Raw genomic sequence first — 16,345 nt, 5'->3', positions numbered from 1 at the left:
TAACCTAACCTAGATCAAGAGATAATATCACAAGTTATACTCACGGCAAGCTCAATATCTACCCCAGGGGCTTATATTGTGTCTCAGTACCAGAACCTGTGAATATAACGCATATAAACCTTGATCATCAAAATGCAATCTGCAGACCGTGATCATTTCTTCGAGACAGAGTATGTACAACTGCATCTCCTATTACAAAGCTATAACCAACCAAATCTACAGTGCTGTTCAAGCTTCGCGGCAACGCAAGGCTGCCAAGGCAAGCAACAAGAATGGCGATCCCGTAATCATGAAGTCCAAGATTCTTGCAGCCGTCCCAGACCCTGCTGCACTTCTCACTTCCGTGTTCATTGCTGAGTCTGCTGGAGCGGTTCGCCGAATCAACCTCGAGGTATGTCTGGATACTCTCAAAAAACCACATCTACTTACCATTTATAGACCTTAGAGACCAAAATAACTTACCGTGGACCAAAAGCCCCTGTAACTTGTCTCGCCATAGGAGGTCAAGACAACAGGACAGTTTTTGCAGGTTCGTGGGACAAGGACATCTGGTCATGGGACATTGAGACCGCCAAACCTGGCCGCAAGTTCAGCGGCCATACCGACTTTGTAAAGACCATCATCTGTGCTACCGTCTCAGGCAAGCACATTCTCATCAGCGGAGGTGCCGACAAGAAGATTTTCGTCTGGGACGCAGAGTCAGGCAAACGACTGCATACCCTGCAAGATCCCACCACGACAATGCTTGCCGTCCAGCACCTCGCCATCGATCCTGTACTCAGCGATCCTACCACTGTCGTATTTGCAAGCGCAGGCAGCGACCCGCACATCCGACGGTGGAAGGTCACCCTGGACAGTTACGAGCAGCTGCCCGAATCTTTCTCCGACCGCCCCGATGCTGAGCGACTTACCATCCAGGAACACGAGACCAGCATTTACCGACTTGTCTTTGACCAGATGAGTGAGGATGCAGATCTCTGGACTGCCAGTGCTGACGGAACTGCAAAATGCCTGGCGCGTTCAAGGAACTTTGTCGCTGATGACACGCTCACACACGGGGACTATGTACGAGGTGTTCTCGTAACAGACCAATGGGTCATCACGGCAGGCCGCGATGAGAATGTCAAGGTCTGGGATCGCTCATCTGGTAAACTGTACTGTACATTGGTTGGCCACTACGAAGAAGTCACCGACCTCGTCCTGCTCCAGGACACAGACGGTACCCCTCGCAAGGTTTGTAGTGTTAGTATCGACGGTACTGTCCGCACATGGCCGCTCAGAAAGTCTGAGCTTGACGAGGTTGTTGTCAAGATCCAGAAGGCTGCAGAACCCAAAAAGGAAGAAGAGGAGAAAGGTGGCAATGTGATGACGGCCGAGGAAGAAGCTGAGCTCGCAGAACTCATGGACGACTAGACCAACTCAGCAAAATAGCAAGACTGACATGACTTTCCCCCCTTTCAGAATAGTTGGGCTCTGACCGTCTTTCTCACGGCCATTCTGGTGTTGCTCGAGCCCCTGAAACACTTGCCATGAGTTGCGTACCGTGCCACAAAATTTCAGCTCGACTTTGTCTGCGGAACATACGACGGAAAGCCGCATCCAAGCCGTGTAACCGTAGGTCTCAACTCGCTGTTCCGAACCACGACAACCTGGATCGTGCTTAAGACTCTGTGTGCAAGTGCCCTCAGACAGTGGCCTGTATCGGCGGCACCTCTCCTTTTCCATGCGCAGAGACAAACACAAAAAGCAACCTTGTATGCCGCCTTGTATTCATTTACAAAGGCTTAATGCTGATAGCCAACCAGAAGCACCATGACTACACCAAAGAGGAATATGTCTCATGGCTCTGACGTGTTGGCCACTAATTCCTTGAACTGGGATACAACGATCTGTCGAGAAAAAGGAATTATTTCCAAGTAACAGGGACACGGCAAGTGATAGATTCCATTATCACAAATGACAGGATCTGATCCCCGGCGCATCACAGGCTCGTCACGTTTTAATTATCCGTGGTACTTGCTTTTGATTCAGCCGCAAAGCGCTGGCCATAACAAACAGCACCGATACTTTGTTTTCTAGCAATTGTCTGCCGGCGTTGCAGGGTCCATCCTGCAGGAGAGATGCAAATATAGCTTTGCCTAAACCCATAAAGCGCTGGTAATGCTGAAAACGGCCGAAAACATAGAACACCTGCTTTACGCACTGATGTTGTTTTGTTCAAACGCAACACAGAGGATAGACGGGTGTATCAAGCATTTACTGATGCAATCAGCTAAGCTGGTGTTAGGGATTGTTGCCGGACTTGAACTCGAAATTTCGTCCTGTGAAACCGTGAAGTTGCACAACTCATTAAACGAACTTGATTCCCGTTTTGAGCTTCGAAGTTCTCGTGGCTTACACAAGCAACTTTAACTTGAAAGTTTACCACAAGCCACAAGCCTGAGGGTTGTCAACAGTAATGGCTCCCAGCTGGTCAATGAAGATCTTTTCCAGATCTTCAATGTCACCGTACCATTCATTCTAGCTGATCTACTCAGCTTCCTTCATGCACTGTAAATCCAACGCCCGATCTCTATCGGTCAAGGCTGGCCCCCTTGCTCACGAGCGTGCCATATTCAAGCATCCTGGCCATTCCCCAAGATTGCAAATTTGTTAAGCTTGCGTATGGAGTACGCTGTCCATTTTCCGCCTCGTTAGCATCCCGGACCCTATTCAGTGACAATTGTGTTCCTAAGTGGATCTGAGTATCCATGTTAGTTCATAGAATTCATAAAAACATACCTAATCGATATGTGCTGTGTTATATTTTTCGGGGAAAGGGAAAGACGCCCTCTTCTTACCCGTATCGGCGTCATTTGTGAGTGATCATTGTCAAAACGAGTATAAGCCATGTCTGGGCAGATTTGCCGTAGATGAGAAAAGTTAGTATGCTGAATTGAAACAATAGCCATAAGCCACAGGCACCGCACGCGTTATGACGATGCCTGCCAAACTTCGATCTGGTCAGACATGCAGGCCCCTAGTCCAAACAGTCGGAGCCCATTGCTCTCTACCAGCGCGTACTGCATGAGCAGCACCAGTTCGCAGTATGCTTGGTGTCTGCAGGATCGTAAGGCGCTGCTGCAAGGCGGGCTCACACTCCCAATCGTCCCTCTGACAGTCACAAAACGATCGTTGTTCGGTCCGTTCGAAAATGGTCCAAGGAGGATCGATAACTAGTATTGCTCTTTCCAAAGCTATCATCAAGTGCTTACCAAAGTCGTTTCCTTTGTCTTCCTGGGACTTGGCAAGTCACACTAGGTAGCAAGCAAACAACGGGAGGTGGGGGGTCAAATAGCCGCGCGGTGCGAAGCGTCTCGAGGTCTATGTCAATGCTACCCTTGTCGAAAGGATCTAGTGAGATCGCGAGACATATGACTGATTCAGACATCAGCACGACGCTAAAAGTCTGTTCGATAGTTGCGGCCACCTACTGCGTCTCGTATCGACTATCACGGATGGCGCTGAGCAACATCTGTATACGGCAAATGAGGTAATTATCAAGACCCTAGATTCAAAGCTCAACCGCCCCGTTTTGCATGCTGATCAGCATTGTGAATTTGGGCCAACGATCGCCATTTGAGCATTTCGGATTTTCGGAAGATGATGGCCAAAATAGAATTTGAAACCCGTTAATTGACGTGGGGGGGATCGATGGTGTTGAAGAGCCCACTTTGCCAGAAGCTATCCACAAGGCTTGAGCATACAAGTAGGTACTACTATGTTTGCATTTCCTTACCTTGCTTTCCCTTTTCCATTGATTAGTTCAAGATTGAGTCGAAGCCCTTGTGGTAATTGAAATACCAGCAAACACTGCAATGACCCCCCTTACCGTGCAACGCTTGACAAATAGGATTCGAGCCGGCAGCTTCCTCGCCCTGTATGGTGTGTAGCCGTAATCAAAGGCCAGCTCAAGCCGACTGGCTTGGGAGTTTTGGGTGGAAGCCGAAGATGAGCTGGCTGGTATGACATGAGAGGCTGCAATTCGCTCAGTGTCCAATGCCAACTACATAGAACGTGCAACAGCTATTTCCGGTTTCTGTGTTTCATGTTTTAGCTCAGTGTTTCCTTTTTTGGGCTTGAATCTTAAGAGGAATCGGGTAATAACAACCGAATAGATGATAATGGCTATTGGCGATATGATATGTTATATTGTGCATGACCGAATCGCGACCGAAATCCATACTTGAGTTGAAGACATCATAAAGGGATAATGCGTCTCAGCTGAGCCTAGACCAGATCCTGGATCATGGAATATCCTTGACGGGAGCCCTTGCATTGTGGGACTGGGCCGTGAGCTGCAACATGGAACATGGGACATGGGTGCTGTCAATCCCTGTAATTTGAGCAAACAGTTTCTCTGCCCCAGACGCACGACACGCAAGGACCTCGCTACATTGTGTATTGCAATTGGTGTTTGTGCTTGTGCTACGTATGCTGAGTGGTCTCACTGCATACTTGGCAAATGCGTTGGAGGTAAGGGAGAATTACTGCAGGTGCCCGATAGCTTGGTTCCAAGTTGCGAGTAGGCCAGTCCCGTCACAGTCAGCCTGATAACCCAGCCGGTTGGGACAGGATAGGCACTCCAACAGCACGGAAATGGATATCGATGTCGACCTCGAAGCTTGGACCTCCCATCCAGTTCATATCGGCATTGTTCTGTTTGGCTCCAGCTCAGGAGGCTAAACAAGCCCAAATACAACCCTGCAGTGACGAGTGATTAACTGGCGGGATGGATCTCGGTGTCTCTATGCTGTTCGTTCATCGGGGCTCCTTCGTGGATGTATGGAGACCCAACAGATTCTCAGTAAATCGCTAGAGTGGCTTGCTTTTCTGCTGCGGTAGCCCGATTCTTGCAGGGTTCAACAACAACCTGAAATCCTGGGCCTTGTATGGAGACTGATGAACGAGTTGAAGTGGAATTAGAGGAGTCGGCATCCGTTGGCAGTGGAGAAGAACGGGCGACCTGACCTGCAGCTTCTATAGAGCATGCACCACTTGCACCACCTGCGCCTGCCTCGAATTAGATATTAGTCGTAGTTGCCTCCGACTCTCAGGTCGTTCTTTCCAGTTTACATCTCGATGGCACTTGCCTCAAAGTCCCTACTCCTCCTCTTCCATCTCTTGCCTTTTGTGAACGAGCATTCTTTTCTTCACCCTCTCTCCTCCCCAGGCCGGGATCTTTAATTACATTCATCACGTCTCATATCTGAGCGCATTTTATCATTCAACTTGAGAAATACCCTTGTAAGATCAATTCTTTATCCATTCTGATGTCGACCTCACTAATCATCGGATAGAGTTTCTTATGTGTAATTCGGCGTGTTTCATACCAAAAGTTTCTCGGCTGCTCCCTTTCACACCCTCGAACGGACCAAGCATTCCATCAGCACAATCCCTTACTTTATTTCGACCTCTCCCGTTTACTATTCCTTTTTTCTACTAGAGTCGTCCGAATCAGTGGCGCCTCGAGAATTCATCATGTCTACCGACAATAAACTCCTTGGGAGCGTCGTTGCCTTTGAAGGCCATGTAGACACGATATCAACACAACTACGACTGCTTCCAACTTCACCACATATTCTGATACTTCCCAGCATTCAAAATTATATCTCCAATAGGGACTTGGAAAACCGTTCAGACATTCGAGTTTATGCCAAGAAAATACACGAGGCCACAGTAGCTCGTTACGAGGCTGCTCAAGCTTTCCTTCATGGTTCAACAGCAAGTGGAAGGCGACTCGTGTTTATGAACGGCGGGACCCCGAGTGCCCGAACACTCTGCATCAGAGCCATCATGGACTACGAAACAGATGGGGACTACTACCGTGCCGAGTCGCTATTCAATCAGCTAGTCAAGGATGGAGTGGTGGGCCTGGACAATCCAGTTAGAGACTGGAGAAAGCAGGACATGTATCAACCAAAGGATCAAGGGGACCAAGAACAGGAGTTCGAAGATCCCATATCACGAGCTATGCGAGCTGCCGACGCCTTGGACCGACAAACAGCATCACTTCAACCCTCCAATGAACTCGATTTGACCCTCACGCCCCGTCCGCGAAGTAACAGCTTGCCGCTCTACGGCTATGAGGACAACTTCGGAGATGATGCCCCATTCTTTGTTTTTGGTGCCGCGAATAAAGATGAAGGTGGGAGTACAGCTGGTGATCCTCCGGGCTGCTCTTACTCACCCCAAGCTTGCAGGTTTTCTGCGAGGCATTATGACAGATCTGCAGGTCGCATTTATCATGATATTTCCCATCTACAGTCTCCTTCACCCAGGGCTTCTTTCCTTACATCTCCGAGCTGCATTGGCGAAGCCTACGGCTTGATAGCTGCCCCTGTATCCCCTGCCCTCGAAGGCTTGAGCCCAAGATCCGACGTTTTGAGCATCCCGTCTACAGATAATGTCGTGTACGGGGAAGCTTCATTAGTGGACATGAGGTCTCCAGGCCGCAGCCCAACTCTGTCTCGAGTCAAGTCTCTGGACAGAATCTACCCGGCCAGTCCCAGGTATCGGGATCTCTGTGTTTCTGCAGCCACTTCAGGATTTGCACGGCAACAAGAGAGTGATCCGGAGCCAGAATTGTTGAAAGCCCATCAGCATCCACAATCGATAATCACAAGCCCCAAGGAGCTCGTTTCCAAAAGACGCAGCTACACGGAGGGACCCCGAACTGTTATTGTGAGAACCAATCTCCCGATCATCAAAGTGGCCCCGGTTCCCTTGGAGAAGAAGCGAAAGCCTGCACGGGCATCGTACGTGGATAGAGGCACTGATGCCGAGCACATTTCTGGACCAAAGGAGACATTCCAGCCTGTACTGCCCTTCATGGAAGACCTGGTGGTGCACTTGAGGGAGGAGGTCCCCGAACCTTTGCTCAATTCTGTCACCCATGGGCTTAGAATGGGCCAATTTCCCGTGGCTATTTATTCACCTACTTCCGAAACAGACGAGGGCAATGCTCTGGTTCCAGGAACACCTGAGTCGAACACTATCACAGACGTAAGCTGCGCAGAAAGCCCATACGAGGAGTCAGCTGTCACCGATCAATCTATCTTTTCTGACGAATATGATCCGTTCGCATATAATCAGTCCGTCTGGCCCAACAAGAAGCCTGTCCCAAGTGTGCCCAAGCTCAAGGTTGCACGACCTCCGACACCAGTTCGGACTCCTCCACCCCTGGTTTCGGATGTCGACAGCAAGTTTCACGACCTTCGAATCAATAGTCAAGAAACAGCCATCACTGTACAGAACTCAGTGCGTTCTGTCCTCCAGGAGCACTTCCCCCCAGAAACTCAAGGCTACCGGCAGTTCCAGTTTTCCCTTTTGCCAGAACTTGAAGGATTATGGAACCCAGTCTTTTGGGAGACTGGGAGTAACAATAGCCATGGACCTTGCCATAGAATCGACCAGATCCTAGCTATTGGAGCCCAGAGAGGTGTGAAGAGGGACTATACTTGCACCATCACAGGACAGCTTGAGAAGCTAGGAACAAAATGCAACGGCATGAGTCGAAGTGGCCGGCTGGACTTCAGGTATGTACTAGACTCTGCTCCATTTTGTACTGCCTAAAACTCACACTAGACAGGTACCTTCTTGCCAATGCCATGCAAGCGTATACGGCCCAGCCTTTGGCCACTCAGGCCAAAGACAACCCTTTTGCGAATTCGTTCCTACTCGCGACTCTCATAATTCCACACCTCGAAACGTATCTCGCCCTTCACACAGAGGTGAGGTATCTTCTCCTTGAATACCCGCCTGAGCATCTTGCGACGGTGCTGGCTCTTCAAAAGCTTGTTGGAGTAGAGTTGATGAAGGTGGCTCAGATTGTTGATGCTGGCAGCAAGAGCATTCCCTTCACTCATTTACGTGGAAACTCCATCACCGGCCCAGAACAAGGGCCTGTTGGGCGCTACGGGAAGACTTTCCCACAAAACTCGGGCTCTGGCTATGACGTTACGGTTTCTGAGGCCAACTTCCTCATCACGTCAACTGCAACTGATGCAGAAATCGCAACTTTTACTGCGACCATCTCCAGGATTCTGTCCAAGACTTCTGATTTCTATGTCCCTCAAGAGCCCCCCAAGAAGCAGTCCCCAAAGAAGTCCAAGCCGCCATCTATCACAGGAACATTCTCGCCTTTCCCACGTGTGCCATCGGCGACTCATAGCCCGCCCATGTCCCCGGCGCTTGGGGCGTCTTTGGGAGCGGCACTATCAGGGTCATCTGCGGTTCCGAGTCGAGCCCCTTCCATCGCTGAAACAGTCAAGACAGCAAAGTCTTCCAGAAGCAAGCCAAGCCGATCATATTCAAAGCGAAACCCTTCCGCGATTGATGCTCGATCGATCTTGACTATGTATGTCGATGACAGCGACTGGGATCAAGAAGATCGACGGGTTATGCCGCTCCTCGAGGATAAGGCCGAGAGGCGAAAAGGCAATTCTCATAAGGCACTGAAGTTTCTCGGCCTGTCATGATTTCAGAAAGAACGAATACTAATCGCCATGCGAAAAATATGGCTGTAATGATGTTATGATTTCGCCCAAAGTGGCATTTTTCTTTTGTTGATATTTTAGGGGTGAGGATTTACAATGATGGCCAGGGAGGTCGGGAAAGGATAAAAGTCATGATGCTGTTGTTAATAGAGTAATGTTTGCCAACCTTTTAGTCCATCTACGGTCTGGGGATGGGACTTAAGAAGTTATGGGATGTAATAATAATTGCAGATTATCTTTACGTAAAGGCTTCGGATCCGAAGTGGTTTGTAATTATACTTAGACATTACTGTTGTCCTCATTGCTCAGTCTGCCTTGTCCAAGGCTACCATCAACATCTACACCTGCTTTTCTCTGTGCCTTGATCTCTTCTCTGGCCTCGGCCTGCTCAGCCTTTTTTCTAGCATGTTGTTAGCTTCCGTATACTGAACGAGCTACATATTGAGACGAACCTTTCAATATCAGAGGCATAGTCCTCGATCTTGATATCATCCTTGCGTGGCTTATCCCTGGTACTCGTTCCCTTTACTGCATCGGCGACTTTGCCTTCTGCGAGGGTAGCTAGTTGCTCTGCGTTCTCATTGTCGTTTTGGAGGGGAGCTTCGGACTGCTTTGACACTTGACTTTCGACGCTGGCCATTTTGAAGGATTGTGAAAGAACTGAGATGGGTATTGAGGATGGTGGCTTTATTCTGTGAAGATATATTGGCGGGAGAGAGTTGCTGTGAATGAAATTGTTATGTTGAAAGAGTGCCTTGAGAATGACATCAGGCTGAGAGTGGTTGATCTATGACGTATATCATCGATGAGGAAGATCTTCGTGCATGAAGCGTGTGTAGCGTGGATTAAGCATCTGAGCTTTATCTTTGTGTCTTACATAAAGTGTTTACACAATGTCTTGAACCTTTTGCTTAAGTTGTATAATGGTTAAAGTTGGTGTGAAAGAGCTGTGCTTGAGTTGTCTGATGCGTGAGCTATGTTGTAACCAGTTGATTGCGACCAAGGACTTTAGATGGACATTTCAGAACGTGTTTGTGATATCTACGAGATGCATCACAGAGCCTTGGCTATAAGTTCGTTCTGTGCAATAACTTCACTTTGGCCGAGGCAATCTCTCTTCATCAAGGAGACATTTTACGGCGTCAACATCATGACTTGGGATATGAAGCCATATGAGTAAGGAACTCCAACCATATTCATCATAGATCAAGGTTTTGAAAAAAGGAATATTCCACCTTTATTAAGAATAACCCTTTCTCGCATACTAAAATCGATCTCAAGTACCTAACAACGAAAAAACCATAGGCGAACCAGGATGGTAAGATAGAAGAAACAACATAACAACTGATATCAGAACCCAAGCAAGATATTGACGATTAGCGCAACTCTTCTCCACAGCTCTCAAGGAGTCAAGAAGTTGCGGAGAACAGAGGGTCAGGATCGCGAATTGCCAGAGGAAAACGGGGTGCGCAGATAATGTGATTCCCAGCGAATGGCCTGGTTGGCGGGTTGAAAAGAACAAGAACCGACGAATGCCTCCCAATACTTGAATTTCGCAAAAGTGCAAAGACACAGCATGGGGGGAATAAGAGAAAATACAGCCTGCGCACGCGCAAAACCCTTCCAAAGCCATCCGCTACCAGAAACACAAAATCTGCCTTCGTATCTGTCGCCTTCCCTTATGCTCCCTCCCCAGAACCAATCGATTCCCCGCCCAGACCATTCCTACCGTCAACATAGCAATGGCATGACCCGCGAATGACGTTAAGACGAATGGAAGGAGCCGTGATTCCAGATGCCGAGGCGGTAAAAGGATCAAGTGGTGACTTGAGGAAAAGAAAGGCAATCCAAGTGGTCATAATCTGGTCTATGCGCAGAAATGGAGTGAGTGAAAGGAAAAAGCAAATATCGTGAGTGAACTCGTCCGATCGTGACCCTGGCATGTTGTTCATTGTCCCGGCCGTACTCCATCATCCTGCTTCGCCAAGAGAAAGGAGAGCGTTAAAGCATTTAGCAGCAGCTGTTGTTGGAGGAAGATCCAACGCCCTGGCCTTGGCCGACTTGCACGCTGGGCTTGGTGTTGTTAGCTGTTGTGGTGCCCATGCGCTCCTTGATCTGGCGGGCCATGGTCAGGAAAGCCTGCTCGACGTTGCTGGCGTTCTTGGCGGAAGTCTCAAGGAAAGGAATTCCCAGGCTGTCGGCGAATTCCTACAAGTTTATGTCAGTCATCGTGTTGCTATGGGTGGTTGTCGTAGCCGAGGGTGAAATTTTGGTGACAGGGGCATTTGAGCGTTCAGGCGCTTAGATGCATGTGATGGGCGACCCGCTAGGCTGCGATATTCAGAGTACCAGAATAAGAAAAAAAAACCTACCTTGGCTACGCTGTACTCAACGACCTTCTTGTCTGACATATCGCTCTTGTTACCGACCAGCAGCTTGTTGACACCCTCGGTGGCATATCGGTCAATCTCCTGGAGCCATTGCTTGACGTTGTTGAATGAGTCCATGTCGGTAACATCGTAGACGACGCAGATGCCGTGGGCACCACGGTAGTAGGAAGAGGTGATGGTGCGGAAACGCTCTTGACCGGCGGTATCCCACTTGAGGACAGATTAGCATTTGGTTAGGTGGCCGGAGCCTGCGCGGAGGTGTCACATACGATCTGAAGCTTGACGGTCTTGCCATCGAGCTCTATTGTTCGGATTTTCTGAGCAAGTGTTAGACGATAGGCCAGGTAAGCGGAAATGCTGGCTGGGTACAACGCACAAAATCGACACCGATGGTAGAGATGTAGGACTCGGTGTAGGTGTCATCGGCGAATCGCAGGAGAAGACAAGACTTTCCAACACCGGAGTCTCCGATGAGGAGGAGCTTGAAGAGATAGTCGTATCTAGTTGGTGTCAGATCCAAAAATAATCAAGGAGTCGCATCTCGACAGCGGCAGCAAAAGGAAATCGCATGAGGTTTAGTCGAGGATGCCAGGGTGCAACTCTGAAGCAATAGTCAGCATGGGGCATAGTTCCATCAGGAGGTTATCGCAAAGGAGGCGGAGAGTGGCGTACTACTCAGGGTTCATGTTGGCGGTTATTCCTTGGTTCACAGTAAGACAAGAGTCCGATGCGAAGAGTGAAGGGGTGAGGCTGGAAAGACGAACTTGTCGAGGCGATGGAATGAGGAGTTGGAGATGAGTTGATGGGAGAGAAAGATTAAGTTGAGAATGGTTGCAGAGGCTCAAGTAAGGTACGTCAGGGAAGAAACGTAACGCCAGGCAACGCCAGCACCGCCTACCTAGGAGAGGGAGGGAATGATGGGGCAGCTGACAGACGTGGATCACGTGATGCTGTCAAAGAGAACAAAGAGTTACAATGAAAGTCAGTCAATGTGATACTGAGTTAACGGGTAAAGGCAGAGCATGTGCAGCAAATAAGAAACGGATGAGACGAGAGGGTACGTCACAAGCGAGGTTTATTCGTTGATTTAATTTTCCTTGCAAGGGTAATCTACAGGATATTGCTTGTTCTCATGCAATATACTTCGAGATATCACGGGGCGGTTTACCGATATAACACTATCGCTTGCGATTGCGATAGCACCCAACCAAGTTGCCGTAGACTTTCCCAAAACGGATCATCTTCCAATAGCAAAAGAAGAGCAAGCATCGTGCGTGCATATTTTACAAACAACGTCGGAATGAGAGATGCATCATTACTTTGAGGGTCTGCCTGCTTTGCTCCGTTGTCGGGCATGCACTGTAGGCGTCCGTTCATTCTTTAACATCTCATCATGAGGCTGCTGATGAGCCAAACTTGGAGCCTGTGCCTTCATTCACACGATTCAAGTGACTTGGCATGTCACAAGTTGATATACTAGATCAACTTCACCGCCTTCTGCTTTAAGAGTGACAAAGACGGCATCTATTCACGATTGCAAACAGATGATCTCCAAGAAATACCAGATAACGCCTTATCAGTGGACCCTGCTGCCATTCAAGCCTCAATTCTCCCGTTTTCTCCAGATTCCCATCTTGTTCTCTCCCACTCAAAAGATCCCATCACAAGTGGAAAAGACCCGCCCCGCCACATCCCGCTCCGCTGTCAATTTGTGGCTGTGGAGTATCAGTCATCAACCAATCAAGTCTACCATTTCACAATCATGTCACTTCCCTACACTTGACTGCTGCTAGATACTTCCGAGTCTACCCATTAAGCCATCGCAGAAAAAGTCCAAAAGTGGACATACCTTGAGGTTCCCTACCATCCAGGCTACTAGAGGTATCAGCAACACCTCATTATTACCAAGTCACCTTGGTTCTGTATTATTCTAGACCCTCTTTAACAAAGTCACCCTTGGCTTCTTCTATCAAATTTCACTGTTGATCCATGAATCTCTCCATTCTGCTGCGGTGACCTCCCAATGGCCGCGCCCATCCGATCCAGTCTAAGCCGTTCCGGCCGGACCTCTGTTGCCTCTATTCGCAGTCTCTCCAACGCTCGCCCGGCAAAGGCACAGGTTCAGCCCGTCACTGTTAGAGAATCTAAACCTTCCCTACCGCCTACCGATGCCACTCTTCTCGAGGACTACGTCAGGCGAGGCGCACTGTCGAGAACATATTTCGATGCGACAGGCGTGCGATGGGTCGGATCTGGCGATGACGGACCAAAGGACCCCAATAAGGCAAAGCTAGGAAAAAGTACGTCACTGAGGATATCCCCAATGTTTGTATCACAATGCTAACTTTCTATAGCTCTGCGAGTTTTACAAGAACGATTACCAACGCTTTTACTACATCCTCTTCCTCACGACATTCTTGCGCCAAACATCGCCCTCCATCTTTTCCCCTCGACGCACCCTCACCTACCAACCGTCTCCGGCCGTGTCGCCTATAACGCCGCCCTCTGGACCTCCCCAATAGCATGGAACCGCGTCCCCATTCTCGGCAATGTCTGTATCGAGGTTCTCGCGGAGCGCATGACGACGGAGCCCCTCACATTCTTACCCCGCCGTGCTGGGGCGATACCCGAGCAGCTCGTCGTCCGCTGGTGCGAGAAGCGAAAGGGTTCAGATAGTTCTTCTGACAAAGGAGTGATTGCCCGGTCTCTACCATTTGGTCGGGGAGTCGACCCAGACAAGGCATTCACGGGACTGTTTGTCTTCGACTTCGATGCCGAGGGTCGGATTCTAAGCCATACCATTGAGCAGGCACAAGCTGGTGGCGATTGGGAAGCTGGAGTCGGTGCAAAGGTTGTTGGTCTGACTGACTGGCTCCTCGGGGGTTGCAAGAACCCCGGCACTCCTATACCAATGTTCGAGCGAGTGCGAAGACGACGATCCATCTAAAGACTCACTGTAGGGGTGGACAGTGATGATATGGCCCCAAGGGGCGTGTTCGCTTAGAAAACGAGAGCGGTTTATGGAATGATATGGCATCATGAGAGGCGTTTCTGGTTGCATCTTATCATCGCCAGCGACTTCATGCTGGTTCGGGTCGCGGGGTCTTCGTGTATAAGACAGTGTATAACAATGAGCCATGAGACTCCACACACATTCAGACTTTGTATAGCTTTGTAAATTAGTAACTAAAACTCATTCTTAGACGATACTATGCCTTCAAAAATTCTTGTCACTAGTTGTCTCTACTCATGGTTGGGACCTTAATTCGAACAGAATATGGGTTGTGCAATTGATGCAGTTTTACGATTTCAACTGGTCTATTCATGATATATGTGAGTATTACGAGTACAATAAAGAGAGTAAATACAATATTGTGCGGTACGAAATTCTTAGGGAAACTTGAAAAACTATTCATGAAGCTTCACGCGAGTGCATATCTTAACAGAGCCCCTTGGGTGCTACCCAAGGCTTGCTAACGGGGAAGTATTAGCTTAAAATAGTAGACCATCGAGTGCCTTGTGGTGGTAACATTGGGTGTAGCGTCGTGAAGCTCATATATTCATACGCGCTATCAGCCTCTAACCTACTGTGTCGAGGCTTTTTCATTCCTGAAGTGCCAGCCCATTTTCGAGCCGGCATCTCCTTGATGGTATATGGGCATTTCACAATATTCTGCCCAAATGACCGTCAGCCAGAGCACTTTAGAGCGTCCGGCAACCTAAGCCTACTTCCAGGCCTTGTAATTTGAGATAAGTACCAATATCCAAACGTACTCTAGAGCACGATCTCGCCAATGTTCTCCCCCTCAAAGCCCTGCTTCGCAAGCTTCTTGACTCGCGCCTTCTCCCTTGCTTTGTCGACGGCTTTCTTCTCCTCTGCGAGCTTCTTGACAACGTCTAGGTCTCCGGGTTCAAAGCCAGGAGGCGGGTCGTCGTCCCTGTCGAGGTCGATCTCACCAAGGAGGAGCACGTTTTCACCTCGGACGAGGAATATGCCGTGATTTATATCGGCGTACAGACCCGTTGGTCGATCGCTACCTGCTGACTCGGGGGAGGGCGCGAAGATACGTTCGACGGTAGATTGGAGGACGAGATTGGCTGATTGAGGTCAGAAAGGGGGATGTTTTCCCTGCAGTGGTTCGTTTTTTCTAAAACCCACCGAATTGATCCCAGCTTCTTAGCACGCCGATGAGTTTTCTCCCATCGCGCAAAGCGACCATGAGCTTCTCTGCAATTATACAGTCGTCAGCACACGATCCTTCCCTTTCTCCCTGCTTTTTATCGAGTCCAACCCTTCTCGTGAACCGGAAGCAGGAATGAACTGGTACCATGGCGGAGTCGTACTGTCTGTGAGATCCAGGAGCTGCGCTGCAGTGGTGAACATCTGCGGCGGCAGCTGTGGGAGCGGTTGCGGCGCACCACGGCCCTGTGGAGGGGCATCGGCGATAGATAGGTTCTCCATGATGTCGTGATGGATGAGGTTGGTAGTGTTTTTTTATCTTCTTTGTGATTGCGAAATTCTATTGATCCATGGAGAGTTCTTTTATAGGCTCATGACATGAACATTGCGAGGAAGTTGGTTGGAGCGGTCGAATAAAGGGAAGATGCTCTAGGTCGTTGATGCTTTGACGTTGATCTAAAGTGTTGCGGATCCTATTGCGGCAAAACAGCGCTATAACGATAAGGGCCATTTAGGTGCATATCGCTATAAAGCACCGAATTCAACAAAACATGCCATCAAATTTCTGACTTTCAATGCGGGGCATTTTAGTTCTAGAGAGCAGATGGAGGGGCATCCTTCATCTTGGCGGGGCAAAGTCAAAAGGTTCAGGGAACGGGACAAGCAAGAAATAAGCATCCATGACAAGGTCTTGGCCTCAGTCTCTTAGTGGTCGAGAGCTGCAGCAGTGACTTGCTTGTGCGTCATTATATGCCATTCGGCAAAAGGGTTCTTCTCTTTTTTTTATGTCTCATTATTTTGGTGATCTTTTTGGTCACTCACTCTCACTCTCACTCTCACCCAGCTTCAACTTGTTTAGATGCGCTCAAGTGAGGGGAATCGCCAAGTCTATTCAACTCCACCATGACCAGGCGAGTTACTAAGATTTCGTCCCTCTCTAGCGGGTGGACTGAGGCGCATATTTGCCTCCCCGTCCCGTCGGTCTTCGGGCTAGACCCCGATGAAAAAGCAAGAATCTGAGGGCAGCCAACCTTTTGTGATGCTTTTCCGGTCCTATCCATGAATTGCAATAAGATAAACCCTCTGATCTCGATGCTTGCACCTTTATATGCCGCTCAAGTAACCCGCCCCGTCTGAATTCTTAGATGTGTAAAAAAAAAAAAAAAAAAAAAAAAAAAAAAAAAAAAAAAAAAAAAAAAAAAAAAAAAAAAAAAAAAAAAAAAAAAAAAAAAAAAAAA

The 16,345-nt window shown here is 48.8% G+C and overlaps 5 protein-coding genes across 5 annotated transcripts; 3 read left to right on the top strand and 2 right to left on the bottom strand.

Annotated features, from left to right (window-relative positions):
- Positions 1 to 132: 132 nt before the first annotated feature.
- Positions 133 to 1,413, top strand: FTJAE_7737 (transcriptional repressor rco-1; the record flags this gene model as incomplete). Its single annotated transcript, XM_037354483.1, has 3 exons — positions 133 to 170; positions 223 to 391; positions 439 to 1,413. 3 exons carry the CDS (start codon positions 133 to 135, stop codon positions 1,411 to 1,413), a joined length of 1,182 nt encoding a protein of 393 aa, XP_037205118.1.
- Positions 1,414 to 5,520: 4,107 nt separating this feature from the next.
- FTJAE_7736 (gastric mucin) lies at positions 5,521 to 8,519 on the top strand (the record flags this gene model as incomplete). The annotated part of the gene is made up of 2 exons (XM_037354482.1): positions 5,521 to 7,577; positions 7,631 to 8,519. 2 exons carry the CDS (start codon positions 5,521 to 5,523, stop codon positions 8,517 to 8,519), a joined length of 2,946 nt encoding a protein of 981 aa, XP_037205117.1.
- Positions 8,520 to 8,816: 297 nt separating this feature from the next.
- Positions 8,817 to 9,177, bottom strand: FTJAE_7735 (uncharacterized protein; the record flags this gene model as incomplete). Its single annotated transcript, XM_037354481.1, has 2 exons — positions 8,817 to 8,937; positions 8,990 to 9,177. 2 exons carry the CDS (start codon positions 9,175 to 9,177, stop codon positions 8,817 to 8,819), a joined length of 309 nt encoding a protein of 102 aa, XP_037205116.1.
- Positions 9,178 to 12,950: 3,773 nt separating this feature from the next.
- On the top strand, positions 12,951 to 13,874 carry FTJAE_7733 (uncharacterized protein; the record flags this gene model as incomplete). The annotated part of the gene is made up of 2 exons (XM_037354480.1): positions 12,951 to 13,227; positions 13,282 to 13,874. 2 exons carry the CDS (start codon positions 12,951 to 12,953, stop codon positions 13,872 to 13,874), a joined length of 870 nt encoding a protein of 289 aa, XP_037205115.1.
- Positions 13,875 to 14,702: 828 nt separating this feature from the next.
- FTJAE_7732 (small nuclear ribonucleoprotein (LSM1)) lies at positions 14,703 to 15,389 on the bottom strand (the record flags this gene model as incomplete). The annotated part of the gene is made up of 3 exons (XM_037354479.1): positions 14,703 to 15,025; positions 15,087 to 15,155; positions 15,272 to 15,389. 3 exons carry the CDS (start codon positions 15,387 to 15,389, stop codon positions 14,703 to 14,705), a joined length of 510 nt encoding a protein of 169 aa, XP_037205114.1.
- Between the last annotated feature and the right edge of the window lie 956 nt (positions 15,390 to 16,345).

Source organism: Fusarium tjaetaba (assembly GCF_013396195.1).
Source record: "Fusarium tjaetaba strain NRRL 66243 chromosome Unknown NRRL66243_c0000157, whole genome shotgun sequence".
In the NCBI taxonomy this organism is placed as follows: domain Eukaryota; kingdom Fungi; phylum Ascomycota; class Sordariomycetes; order Hypocreales; family Nectriaceae; genus Fusarium; species Fusarium tjaetaba.
Note: the sequence above shows the minus strand (reverse complement) of the source record. Positions and strands in the feature narration are given on the sequence as shown.